Below are 14,561 nucleotides of genomic sequence, written 5' to 3'. Positions count from 1 at the left end.
TAGAGTGACTAGGTCAGTAGATAAGGGACGACCTATGGACATGATCTATCTGGACTTCTGTAAGGCCTTTGACACGGTCCCTCACAATATCCTGCTTGCCAAATTGGAGGGATACGGATTTGATGGGTGGACTGTTCAGTGGATAAGGAATTGGCTGGATGGTCGCACCCAGAGGGTGGTACTCAATGGCTTTAAGTCCAGATGGAGAGCAGTGACAAGTGGTGTCCCTCAAGGGTCTGTGCTGGGACCAGTACTGTTTAACATTTTTATCAACGACATAGACAGAGGGATGGAGTCCACCATCAGCAAGTTTGCAGATGACACCAAGCTGTGTGGTGTTGTCGATACACCAGAGGGACAGGATGTCATCCAGAGGGACCTGGACAGGCTGGAGAGGTTGGCCCAGATGAACCTCATGAGGTTCAACAAAAGCAAGTGTAGGGTTCTGCACCTGGGCCAAAAACAGTCCTCGCTATCAATACAGACTGGGGGATGAGGTATTAGAAAGCAGCCCTGAGGAAAGGGACTTGGGGGTGCTGATGGATGAAAAGCTGGACATGAGCAGGCAATGCGCACTTGCAGCCCAGAAGGCCAATCACATCCTGGGCTGCATCAAAAGAAGTGTTGCCAGCAGATCCAGAGAGGTGATTCTGCCACTACTCTGCTCTGGTGAGACCTCACCTGGAGTACTGTGTGCAGGTCTGGAGCCCTCAATATAGAAAGGACATGGACCTGATGGAGTGGGTCCAGAGGAGGGCCACAAAAATGATCAGGGGGTTGGAGCACCTCTGCTATGAGGACAGGCTGAGGGAGCTGGGGTTGTTCAGCCTGGAGAAGAGGAGGCTCTGGGGAGACCTATCAGCAGCCTTCCAGTACCTGAGGGGGGCCTACAGGAAGGCTGGGGAGAGCCTGTTTACAAAGGCCTGCAGTCACAGGACGAGGGACAATGGTTTTAAGTTGGAGAAGGGGAGATCTAGATTGGATATTAGGAAAAAGTTCTTTACTATGAGGGTGGTCCAACACTGGAACAGGTTGCCCAGGGAGGTGGTTGAGGCCCCTTCCCTTGAGATATTCAAGGTGAAGCTTGACAAGGCCACTAGTTGGGGGTGTCCCTGCTGACCGCGGGAAGGTCAGACTAGATGACCTTTGGAGGTCCCTTCTGGCCTGGACCAATCTATGAATCTATGAAGCTCCTGTCCCCGTCTCACATACCGAAGTTCTGGAGAGCAACAAGGGATCAGGCCTAGCCCTACACCCAGTATTTCTTCCAGGCAACCTCAAGTAGTGGGGTTTTCAGATCACATTACAAAGCACCTAGTTACCCCACATAGTATAAGAGGAGTTTTGGTACACCTGCAGCCTGGCACTAATTCACATGTAAGCTCTTGTTTGGTTCTAAGCTGTTTTTTGGATAAGATATTCACGCATGACCTCATTTCATTCTGCCACTGTGCATGGTCTGTTAAGCACAGTATTTGCTCCTACGCAGTTCCCAATGCATGGTACTGCTGAAGTAGGGATCCAACCTTACAAGCATTTGGTACTTCTGGCTACTGCCAAAATCAAACTGCCATGATACAAAAAAAAAAAAAAAAAAAAAAAGAGACAGAGTTTGCCATGGTACATCTGTACCTGAGTAACATTTCACGGGGTGGGGGGGGGGGGAGAAAAACACACTTTCAATTCTTGAGATCCACTTTGCACAAGAACATAAAGCCCATATTCAAGAGCATGAAGTATGCATTATCTGCAGGACTAGATTACCAATTCCCATTACCAGAAGCAGGGCATCAGCATACTAAAAATTTGCAGGTGTTATCAGGAAACTCTAATGACAACATATACAACATTGCCCGCTAGACAATTACAGTGATTGGTTACATTTAATACTGGAGCTGACTTTAAAAGTCATTCAGTTAATATTTCTTTACTTTCAAACCCACAACTTTCTGGAACACTGTCACAGAAGCAGGTGTCAAAACACACTAATTATCAGCCTGTTAAAGCTTCACTTTTACTGAAGTTATTTTGCTCTATTGCAGCATCCCAAATACCCCCAGGCACTTTTTATTCCCTGTCAAAAAATTCTAGCTCACCACTCAAAAACAGACAGTCAGGAGTATGAGTCTGAATAAAAATTAGCTTTCTTCCCCCCCACCCCCCCCAGGCAATTTTGCTTAGTAGGCCTAAAAAATAAAAAGCCATGGGGGAGCAGGGAAAGAATAAGTACACCATTTCCACTACCTTGAAATCTAGTTCCTTGCAACGTTAACATGCAACACGAATTTCATTAAGTCCATTGCAAGCACCACCCCAAGAGAGTATAGAGGCTGGCTCTATATGAGAGCAGGAGGCATGAACAGTTCTCACGGCTTTAGTAAGGTGTGGATTTATGACCATTGATCACAATCTCTTTTCTCCATCATCATCTCTGAATAGTCTAAGTTAAATTAATAATTAATATATTATATTATTATTAGTATTATATTATTTAATATAATATATAGTATATTATATTATTATTAGTATTAGTATTATATATATATTATATATATATAATTAATAAATTAGTCTATTCTGCAGCAACTACATGGAGCTGATGTTCACATTGGTCAAGGAGAATCACCCAAGGGCTGCTGGCTGACAGTGTGCAGCAAAATTAACTAAGTGGAACAATCTACAAACACAGGGTAAGACTAATATTTAAAGAAGTAAGAGTGATGTTGGTCAACTCCTACCTTATATTTGGGGCAAGAGATGCTAACAGAGCAAACATGGTTCTTCAGGTATCTTAACAACTTGACATTTGAATATTGTGTACTATCAGACAAGATCCCAAATATCTACATGACAAAATGCAACTCCAAATTTCCAAAGATGAACAGATCAGAGAACATTTGCAGAAATAACTGATGCTATTCCATTTATCTACTGGGGAATACTTTACACAAAAGTCAGAACTTAACCATTATGTTCATGGAGGCAAAATGCAATTCCTCCTGATCTCAGGAAGTGAACTAATGTCCCAGTGCTACAGGAAAACACAGTCTGAAGGAGATCTCTAGGACCAGACTTGGTCTAGGCTACTGAAAATTTGCATAGATCAAGACAAGGACCTTACTGACAGTGCAGGGCACAAAACTTATGGGAGCACAGTTTCTGACTTCAGCAGAGCAAGTGCAAGTTTTTTAGGACCGTTACTGCTTTCCTGAAACAGAGCACATACAGCCTTAAAGTAACAAGTTACCTATAATAACAATATATAATAGACTTTGGTTTTACCCAATTCTCAGCCACGCTGAGCAGTACTGTTACTTATATATAAATATATATATATATATATATATATATACACACTGCACCCACATGATCTGCTGAAAGACACATTTCAGACAACTGCTGGAGTTTCACAGTTCTGCCACTATTTTTGTGTATCTTGTGAGAAACAAGTAAGACTTCCCTTGATTCCTTATAATACATGGAATAAAGATAACGTGCAACTCCCTATATATACAACCCTTTTAATGTAATCAATTATATGGTTTCTGTTAGGGACTTCTAAATAATAAAAAAAAAAAAAACTCAAAAAGAAGTAAGCAACTGGAGTCAGCAGATCTGAAAATCTGATCTGTAGACGACTGACAGGTCTCATAGTGCTAGCATTCCTTGCTCCTCTCTGCTAAATTGCATTAAAAGAGGCAGCTAAAAATAAGGTATTTCCCCAATACTAAAGTTCTCCACGAGAACAAGTGCTGCCATTTCTGAGAGATTTCACAATTCAAAAATGGAAGGGAAAACAGCTAGTGCATTTATAAGGAGAAGAAACAGTGCTTATAACGCAAGCCTCGTCCTAATAGCAGGTGTTTTGCAAGAAAGCTTTTGAACATGTATTGTACCACTACAGGTCTTTCAACCACTGGACTATGAAGAACTTCCATTTGTTCTGGAAACCTTGGGTGAGCCGCTCAGATATGTAAGTATTCGTAAAGGCACAATTTTTGTCAGATGTTTTGTTGGTAGAACAAAATAGTCTTGCAAAAAATAAGAGCAATTCCGTTAGACCACTGCATCCCCACTCTTTTTAAGTGACTATTTAGGGATCTGCAACAATGCAATCCCAACCAGTAAACCCAACTAAACAATGCTGGTATAGAGAGAATAGATTGTTTTTGTTTTAGATGCACACAACTTTCACAGTGTCATACTGTCAGAGCTCAATTTTCCAAGGTTGTGTTCATGTGTTCTGTAGCAGTCACAAGCTTTTCAAACCAGAATCTAAAAGCAACTGTAGGATGTCTCACCCTGTGTCTCCTGCAAAATAGATCTAATTTTCCATTACAAACTGGTGATTGTTCCTGGGCAGGGGGAGGAGGGAGAGAGACAGAAGGAGGCTAAGAAAGGGAGCTTTTATACTATCTACCAGATTTTTCTTCTCTTTCTACCATGCTCCTTCCTACAATTCTACAAACTGAATGACTGCCAAAAATCAACAAAACTATTTTTCATTGAAATATCAAAACAAAACATCAGAGAAGTTTCATGATACCGTTCAATTACACATACAACCACCTTTAAGAACTCATTAAATGCTTTAAAACACACATCTTAGAAGAAGATACTAAGAGAAACAGCTTTCAGAACGCCACACTGTAGTACTGAATGGAACAGGAAATGAGGAACAAAGAAAGGAATTTCATAGATTCCAGATGTACTCTAACACCAGCTGGGAAATACAAGCAAGAATCAACTAAAGCCTTGTAAAAGGCTCCCACTAACTGTTTTCTTCTAGAGTTCTTGAACAAAAGTAAGTAGGTGTAAACAATTTGTAAATAGAAATATTTTTAGAAGAAATTGAAAACAGTAGTAAAAATAAACTTCTTCCTCTCCCTCTTATTTTTAAGGAGTTTAAAACCCAGCCATCAGTGCATCTGTTTTTTTGGAGTTGCATTTTCAAGATAAGAATTCTGTATAAGCAGCCATAACAGAAGTGTAACTGTAAATAAAATATTTCAAGTCACCAGTTTTTTAATGCTTGGAATATTAAAGCTGAATGAAACTTGAAAGCAAGTAAAATAAAAAACGGTAGCATTGATTGATGTCTTCTGTGTAACTGGAATTGAATGGGAATTTAAATTTGTAAACTGCTAAAAAAAACTAAGTTACAAGTCACACAAAAACTTTGTTCCTACAGCTATAAGTTAAAAAAATAACCACTCTAGGTTAAAAACCCTGGAAACAGAACTCTTTCACAAGTTCAAATACTCTTCTCCTCCCTATGTAACCCAATGTCTCCAATGTTTCACATTCCTTGTCTGAAGCAAACTCAGGCCTTTCAATGCAACTTCTTTTAAATGGATTTTGAAATCTCTAAGTAACAAGTACAGTGACAGCGACAAGTATACTTCCTTCTAAGGTCAATGTAGAAGATGAAAAGAAAGCTTAAGTATGCAACTTATGGAACACAGACCTGCACTAATAGAAAATTTCCCCTCCTCCCTCTATTGCAGAAATAAGTATTCTTCCCAACTTCAAGGCTTTGCATGAATTTGTTGCACATGGCAAAATTGAGAGGATTCATCTAATGTTCATTCACCTACTACCAGCTTATAAGAGTAAAGTACATTAATATTTATGCTAATTAAAAATTGCATCAAATGCTACCTGTTCAAACATACCAGACATTCATAAATAAGTGAACCACTCTCCCTCTTACCACCACATCATACTAATCCATTTCAATTAATGGCATTGCAGTCACAGTTACACACTCCAGCAGGTAGCTAACAGTAAGATTCAGTTGCTGGGCTAATGAAGGGATCTTTGTTTTGCCCCAGTGCTCCATGAGAGGTAATAACAAGCAAATGTGTGAGTTTTTACTCAGGTAGAAAAAAAGATAAGACTTCTGAGATCTGGAAAGAAAACTGAAGAGCAGAACTCTTAACCAATTTCAGAAGTTAGGCAAGTCAGACCAGGCTGTAAGTCATCAATATTTTTGTTCTTTTCTCAACAGACTTCAAAAATAAAGATACATTACACTTCTTTCCCTTTCAGACAGAAAAGGGGAAAAAACCTCCAAAAACCTCAAACTTTCCACTGAATCTTTAAAGTGTTTTACACTTGGCAAAAATCCATGAAAAATTTCGAGAAACGAAAATAGGAGAAAAAATTCCAGTTCTTCATAATTTTGAAGCTTCACATCTCATTTTGCAAAACTTTCACCCAGAAAGTCTTCTATAGGAAGAAAACAACATGTGAAGTTTCAGGGAAGTTGCTTTCCCTTGGTAGAGGTTAGGATGGGAGAGGAAGGAAGTTGTTTGTTTTGGGTTTATTCCAAAACCAAGCTTTTAGTTGGATCCTAAATTTGGTCACCAATCCACTATGCTGAAGAAATCAAACAGGCACTGCTAATTAACAGATACTTAATGAGGTTTAATAAATGTTGTTAAAATGAGAAGAGAGCTATTCAGAATGTGCAAGTCTATGATAAGCTTTTCAGTTTAATAAAATATAACCTGTTATGAACTCCAAGCATATCTCAAGCTTCTCCTTGATGTAACCACAAAATAGATAGCCCTCTGGTACTAGAAGGTTTTAAAACGCAACATTAAGACTTACGACTGAATGTTTTAATCATTAATATATGCCTTTGGTGACTTGCTCCTCAGACACATTAATAGTCCACCGGTACACACAAACATTCATCTTTCTTATACATATTTGGCTGAACATTTCTTGGTCTGAAATCATTATGAGTAATGTAACTGTCTGATATTTACATCTTTTATAGTATTCAGCAAAGACTACAATCCTCTGTCATTATTCTAGGCTTCTTGCTTTCACACGGGGAAACCATAAGATTTATTCTCCAAACACACTGGTTTGCACAGGGTTTCCTCAAGTGAATCGTCACAACTTGAGAAGTATTAAGCAGTCCTTAACAACCCCCAGTGGGTTTTGCCTCATCCTTTCCCCCAACTGCCTCCAAGAGAAAAATTGCTACATGAGCTACTCGTCTCAATTCAGCTCTCGCAGTAGTGTAACTATTGGCTAACAGAATTATTCACAATTTACACTGCTGTAATGGAGATCAGTTAGTCCTTCATCACTTAAAGGTTAAGAAAGGATAGAGGGAATACCTGAAGGTCCATTTGCAGTCTACAGTGTTCATCCGCTCTAAGAATTTTAACCTGATGTATACTATCAAAGGTATTTTAGAATTATTTTTTTAAATTGTATTTTCTAAGCTTGCTGTAGGCAACACCCTTCAGTGTTTGCATTAGGTGGTCCTCCTTAAATGGGAGCATCAGTGCAATAAGTGGCTTTGTATAATAACAGTGTTTTGACAGTGTATCTGCGTAAGTAGAAATTTTGCTGTGATGCAAAGAAATGGAAGGGGAATTCTGTTTAAGCATAAACTTGAAATCAACATTAGGTGCCTCAGCTTTAGGAGACAAGTGTGCAATGGAGAAGATTGGCAGTGCGTGTGAGTATTAATCAATTAATAACAACTAAAACACCTAAATATTCAAGAGCAGCTAAAGCTCTTGAACTGAGTGTGAGATGCAAGTAGTTCTCAGGTAGAAGGTCAGAGATACAGATACATCCGTTTTTCAGATTGTTTTCTGGGCAGTCTTTCTGGAGTTTTAACGTTTTTTCTCCAGAGAAGCTGACCAAGTCGGTATATGTCAGAGACTAACAAATACAGCACCATCAAGAAAACATGTACTATGGAAGGGGAGTGGACTGAAGAGTGTAGAAAGACTCAAGCAGTCTCATGACGCTGCCAATATACAGACATGAAAGCAGGGGATGCACCTGCTGTCCCCTCCATCTGGTTTCTCACGGATGTGCGCTCCCAGTCAAGCTCCTGATACTTGGTCAGAGGCAGCTCTGATGTTCACTTGAATGCACAGATTCAGCTCACTAAAATGGAAGAAAACTAAACCTAACATGAAAATAAGTTTCATTCTTTGGGCTCGCTTTGCAAATTGAACTGCCTTGTTTTTGTTGTTGTTAGCAGAGGAGCATCAGTCAATAGCATGTGTGTTAGGGGTGGAGGGTGCAAAGAGTGTTTCATAGCTGTCACCAAGATGAACAGGGAAGGGGAAAAGCAAGACCTTCCTTTTCAGCAGCAACAAGCTACTAATTTGGGTTAGCATATCGTGATGCCATGCCTTGGACTGCACCTATGAAAACCGAATCACAAAGCAACGTGTAAACAGAAACAGCATCAGGCAAAACAGAGACATAGGAGAAAAGCTAATACTGGGATTTACCTAACCTGCTAATTTGAGAGACAGAAATTTGTTTTCTAACAATAATAATAAAATTAAGAAAAAAAAATTAATCACACAAACCCCACCAATCAGTCTGAAGAGTAATTCAATGCAATGAAGAAATTTCAAAAGCATTTTCTGGAAAACCAGGAAGCTAAGATATCCAGCACTTACATAACGTCCTCATGTAAGAGCATTTGGTACTTTGACCAGTAGATAATCACTTCAATGAGAAGACAAGAAAACACTATTAGTTCTCATGAGAGAGATTAGAGAACACTTTTTTCAAATGTACTAATTTCAAAAGAGGACAAAAAAACTAGAAAGTTTGACTAGACTCTGAGCAGATCTGTTTAATGGTTTCACTCCTGTGAATTTACCTCTACACACTCTAAAAGCCAAGTCACACTGGCTTCCACTCTTATATATGAATAATTTTTTCACTTAAGAAAAAGTTATGTTACTTTTTTAATTTGATGTCAGGCTGGCAGCCCAAAACACAAGCATCTTCCATTTCTTCAAAACTAAGTTCACTAAGGCATTTTCCACTGCTATCTTTGTTTCTTTCTCTCACTTGCAGAAACTATGCTTTGGTCTCCACTTTTGCTCCAGCCATGGTTGTTCCTTACAGTCCACAAGCAGTCACAGCACTCCTCCTCTAGAAATAGCACTGGTCCCAGGCCTTTTTCCTTCAGCACACTGAACACAAGTTGGTCAGAACACAACCACCAAATTCAGCAGAGTCTGAAATACCGAACCAGCGGTGAAAAGTCTGCATAATCTATTCTGCACCCTCTACCGCCTGTCAGACTCAAGCCTTAAATAGCATTGCAGTCAATCAATAACAACATAAGTTGCCACTTTATTTTACCTACGCAACATCAGTTTAAGCTGTACTTGTTAACTTTTAAATGTGAAGAAATGATCTTGAGAAGTCCTGAATATATTCAGGGTGAGATACAAATTACTTTTCTTCCTTTTTTTACTTGTTGGTCCACTAACTTTGAAACACTAGAAAAATCATTGTTATCTTTATAAGAAACATTTTACATTTCCTAAATAATAATTTTCTATTATATATATCTATATATAGATAGGTACCTCAGAAAAACTCTCTCATTCTAAAAATATCTATTCAACCTTATGCCCCATTTAAATGGGGATAAATCCTTTTACAGTATTATGCAGTGAGCATATTTAGTCATACTTACCTCTGCAAGTAACCACTTAAGATAAAGCACTAAATCCCAACAGACAGTATTAAAAGGGACATCTTCTCAAGGCAAAAATGGATTTCCCTGATCAAACCTAGGATTATTAGACTTAAGGGAGGCCTTAAGTTTGTCAGAGACAAGATAGTTCCTCCTTAACCTTACAGAAATGCAGAGAGGCATCTCTCAAACATTTATTCTGTATCAAGTTTAATGGTGGAAGGGCAGTAAATACCTTCTCTTGGCAATTGACCTGCTTAAACACTAGCATACTAGCACTTAAGCAAATACTGCCTGACTTCATCGAAGACTCTCAGTTTCCCAAAGTTCAGTTGCTTTCACAATGACTTAAACTACATAGCTCTGTACAAATTAGTAAAGACACAGCAAAATTAAAAGTCACAGAGACAGCATGGTCTACAGAACAACAATCCTCATCTAGTCAACTGGACTGTCACAACATAAAGGGGGATTTTGAGTTATCAGAAAATGTGGGTTTACCCTTTGAATGAGGTCAGCTGCGAGCAGAGCACCAACCAACATCAGGTAGCAGCCAACCTTTATCCAAAATTTCACAGCTTCATGCTTCTGATCACACTTGGCACCAAGGAGAGACTATGCATCCAGAAGTCTCACATGTTAGACTATGACCTCAACACCTGTAACCACAAAAGGTCCATCCCTGGCCCTTTCTAAAGATGATAAGAGAGCTTTAGAAGTTTATGAATGTCTCAATTTGAGACAAGCCCTCACAGTGTACAAGTGGACCATTATTATCAATGAGGTCAACAGAACAATGAGCAAAGGGTCTTCCTCATTGTATTATGGCCCCTCATAGCCTCTTGATGTGCAGTATCCTCCTGTGTCCATTATTATTGCAAAACTATGGGACAGTTTAACCTCTACAACAAGCCCTGCTAATCACTAGGTAAATAAAATTTTAGAGCAGAGCCTAAAACTCCTAGATACAAGAGTACTAGATTTTAGGGACATGTAAAGGTTGTTACATTACAGTGAGAATTCACAAATGAGCCGTTTCTTTAAATCTTTCAAGTATAAATAAAATCACAAAGTAAAATCCGGCAGAAAGTTCTCCACTAACCAGTACACAGACTTCCACAGCAGAAATGCTGAATAGGAGTTTTTATTTTTTTAACTGGAAGTTTAATAGTTGATGTCATTTAAGGAGGAAAAAAAAAAAAAGTAGCAATTAAGTACAGTATATTTATTAAATACTATTAACAGCATAACACAAGTCATGTTGTCAAGCAGAAGGACTCTCTGTAGTTTTTCCAGCCAATCATCAGCCATAGAGCCTTATGTTGTTTCCTTTCAGGTTTTGAAACACTGACTCATGGAAATATCAGCACTGCACACTTCCTCAAAGTGGCAATCTTATAGGAAGTGTTTGTTTAGTCTTACATGACACATTGTTTTGTTTATGTATAACAGATTCCGGTAAAAATAATTTTCAATTAAGGAAAAAAAGACGAGGACAACAGCTTCAGTTACGAGAAGCCAAAATAAATCAAATTTCAAATAGACATTTGAACAGTGCATTCATTAGCACAGACATTACTTTTTTCTTTTTATTGTATGTTACTTCTTTGCAATAGACATGAGCAGAGGTAGCCAGGCATTGAGTTCTTTCAATTCCACAAACCACAAAAGAAACCAGAAACTGGACAAGAGGTAACACAATAACAATTCCTCTTAACACTGCTACCCACAGTGACACAGTTCATATCATTGCTCCACAACTTCATTATCTCAGTGAGACATTTTTTGGAAGTGGCATGACATTGGCCGTGCAACCAAATGAGGGAAACACGGGTTTCTAAGAAGCTCAAGGGTTCACAATTTCAATAGATGAAACAGGTGGCTCAAGCCAAGTCCAAACATGATGAGAAACAACACTACCCAGAATGGGAAAGCATTTAGGAGATCTGGGATATAATTACCCATCTAGCTAAATATGACTGATTCTATGAGACCTATCAGTCACAAAAGAACAAGCTACACCAGCAGCAGAAAATGCCTTCATTTACCTGCAGCTTCTTGCAGATACAGGACAAGACCCAGCCACAGAAAGACATTACATTAGGGGACTCAAACACCTCTAGGCTATGGATGTTTTGCACGGCCTGAAGCTTCCAAACTGCACCAGCCTCTCTATTAAGAGAGGCATGCCACCACAGGTGCCCCACCCCGATCTCACAGTGTGTTTGCACTGATTATTCAAAGCATCAGTCCTACATTTCATCAGCTTTACACTGAGGCATGCTTGTCTATCAGTGCCCCCATTCACGATTTGCCAGCAAATGTGCTACAGAGAAGGAAACATCTTACCAGTTCAAACACAGAATATCTAAAAGTCAGGTATCAGCCACAGCTTGGGGATGAAACAAGCTCCCATAGAACAGAACTGACCACTTCTAGAGCAAGATAAATCAAAGCAAATCAAGACGGGAAAAAACTTATCCCTTTGTCCTCAAATAACTTATCCCTTAACCCGTCAAAAGATTCAAAGCCTCCTGTCACAAGAGAAGAGAGAAAACTAAAAGATACTAGTGAATGGGAACTGCTAAAAGACAAACAAATTTACTCTCGGAAATAGCTGACACAAGTAGTGTCCCTCCAATGTTCACCATCTCCTTTCAAATCCACTCACAGGTGTCTTTTGCAGGGAGTCTAAAAGCCTCCATATACCATTTCTTATAAATTAAGATTGCTTTATAAGGCCTGTTAGATTAGAAATACTCCCTCAAGCCATCAGAACAATCCTGCCACTGCTATTTTTCTGACAATTTTCACAAAGGTAGTCAACTACAGAAAGGTACTTAACTTTTGAAAACAAATCCCAGAAACTTGTGCCCCTGCCACGAAAGCTGATGAATACACCTTCGGATACTTTCTAGTGAACAGAAGGAAAGAGCTCGCTTTTGTGTGTACTTATCATCGCCCTCTGCTGCATTACAGTAGAAATCCTGGGTGCAGCGTTGCTCCAGAAAGTGCCTGGCATTATTCTTGCATTTCATTGAGTAAAGACCTTCTGCTTAGAAGGCAGAAGTGAAGCAGCCGTGTACCAGTGATGCACGCAGTTTTTCCTATTTACTATCCACACCAAAAGGCAACAAGAATCCTTACTGCAATACTGCACATTAATCAACCGCTTAGCTCTGATGAGGACTCCGATAACTGAAGTCAGCAGTAGGATTAACTTTAGTCCATGATTTAATGGGATTAATCTTAAGTCTTTTGCTGCTGTTATTATCTTTGATCTCTCCTACCACTCAAAGAAATCCCCATACTCTAGTGGCATCAATTGTTTAGGTATGGCAACATCACTGTTTTCTTCTCAAAAAACAAACAAACATACAAAAGCCATCATTCTGTATGTGAGATGTGTTTCTACTGTTTTCACTAAAAATCACCAGACAGGAACAACCTTCAATAGCACCACTAGCATGGTGTCCAAATTTCTCCCTCGCAAAAAGACTTTTTTCCCCCCTCCCCTTTGAAAAGAGCCAGAAAACAAGTCTCTGATGATACTATATAGTCTTACTGAGTCTATTTTCCAGATATATAAATAGAACACAAAATCAATACATAATTTTTAGTTTATGTCATAAAACTTTACTTCTTATAAACTACCCGCTAACAATCAATAAGGAAATGATCCTAGCAATGGTCTCTTTGATATGTTAATGCTATTATCCAATAACGAGATTTCCTATGCAAACCCAAGTTTCAGTTTTATCTAGTATTCACGGCTGCAAATTTGCTTTTACACGCACGGATATGCAAGAGGGGATTTTTCAAGAGCGTTAATAAGAAGCTACAAGCCCAACTCCCTTCGTACCCACCACTGCGAGCCTGGCACTGAACTTTTCCGCTTCCCACCAAGCTCCCCCGCCACCATGCCCCGTCTAAGCGAGTCAAACCGCTCCCTCTGCATACGGGTTTGATTCTGTTACGGAAACGAGGGATTTCCCTCCCAGCCGGCACACTCAGAGCTCTCAACAGGGAGAGTTTAATCTGCACGCTGACATCTGTCGCTTACTTTCTAATAATGTGGTTTGGAACTCGATCAACAGCCAAGAAGAAGAGCGACTCCCCAAAGGCGAGCCGCAGGAAGCCGTGAGGCGGCTGCAGCCTCTCCCCCTGCCCGTCCCGCTCACCGAGGCACGGGCTGAGGCATCGGCTCCGTCCCACAGCCGCTTTTTGGCCGGTTTCGCACCAGCTTTGCCAGTGACACGCAGTACCGAGGCTCGGTGACCGCCTTCAAACTTTTAGCCCGTAGCTTAGCAACGAAAAAAAAAAAATTAAAAAAAAAAATAAAAAAGAAAATGATCGCGAAATCCGCCTAATATCCTGCGCCCGCCCGGGCTCCCGCCGGCGCCGCTCGCCAGCCGGACGCGCACGGCGCTGCCGGCCTGTCACCGCGGTACCCGGCCGCCACACGGGCACCAGCCGGCCGCCCCTCACGGCGCCGCTCTCCGCCGGCCGGAGAAACCGGGGGGCACCGCCCGTCCTGCCGCGACCCCCCGCCGCCGCCGTCCCGTCCCCGCCCCCCCCCCAAGCGCTCTCCCGGCGGGACGGGACGCGGCACGCAGGGGAGCCGCCGCAGCGGGGCTCTCCGGCCGCCTCCCTGCCGGCCGCCTCTACCCCATGCCCTCACCGATTTTAATCCTGACGCTCTGGAAGACCCGCAGCCCCTCTTCCTCCACCGCCATGGTGGTGGTGGTGCCGCAGCCGCGCCTGGCGCTCAGCAGTGATCAAGACCCGCCGCCGCGGAGACGCTCGGGCCGGGCCGGACTGGGGTGAGGAAGAGGATGAGGATGAAGAGAAGGAGGCAGGCGAGCCGCTCCGCCGCGACGGGAAGGAGGGCGAGCGGAGGGCTGGGAGGGCGCCGCCGCTGCCACCGGGCTGCTGCGAGGGACGGAGCGAGGAGCCGAGCAGAGTGGAGCGCAACGCCCGCCTCCCGCCCCTCAGGGCAGGCAGCTCCCGCCCCCCGCCCCCTCATTGGCCAGCGGGGCAGCCGGCCGCGGCGCTCATTGGGCCGTGGCCTGCC

General features: G+C 41.4%; 1 protein-coding gene across 1 annotated transcript in view; it reads right to left on the bottom strand.

The window, feature by feature from the left end:
- The window catches only part of RASA3 (RAS p21 protein activator 3), a 134,321-nt gene extending 120,098 nt beyond the window's left edge, over positions 1–14,223 (bottom strand). The window contains exon 1 of the mRNA XM_074144284.1: positions 14,169–14,223. Within this exon, the coding sequence (XP_074000385.1) occupies positions 14,169–14,223 (55 nt within the window). The remainder of the gene's footprint in view (positions 1–14,168) is intronic.
- Between the last annotated feature and the right edge of the window lie 338 nt (positions 14,224–14,561).

Source organism: Numenius arquata, chromosome 1 (assembly GCF_964106895.1).
Source record: "Numenius arquata chromosome 1, bNumArq3.hap1.1, whole genome shotgun sequence".
In the NCBI taxonomy this organism is placed as follows: domain Eukaryota; kingdom Metazoa; phylum Chordata; class Aves; order Charadriiformes; family Scolopacidae; genus Numenius; species Numenius arquata.
Note: the sequence above shows the minus strand (reverse complement) of the source record. Positions and strands in the feature narration are given on the sequence as shown.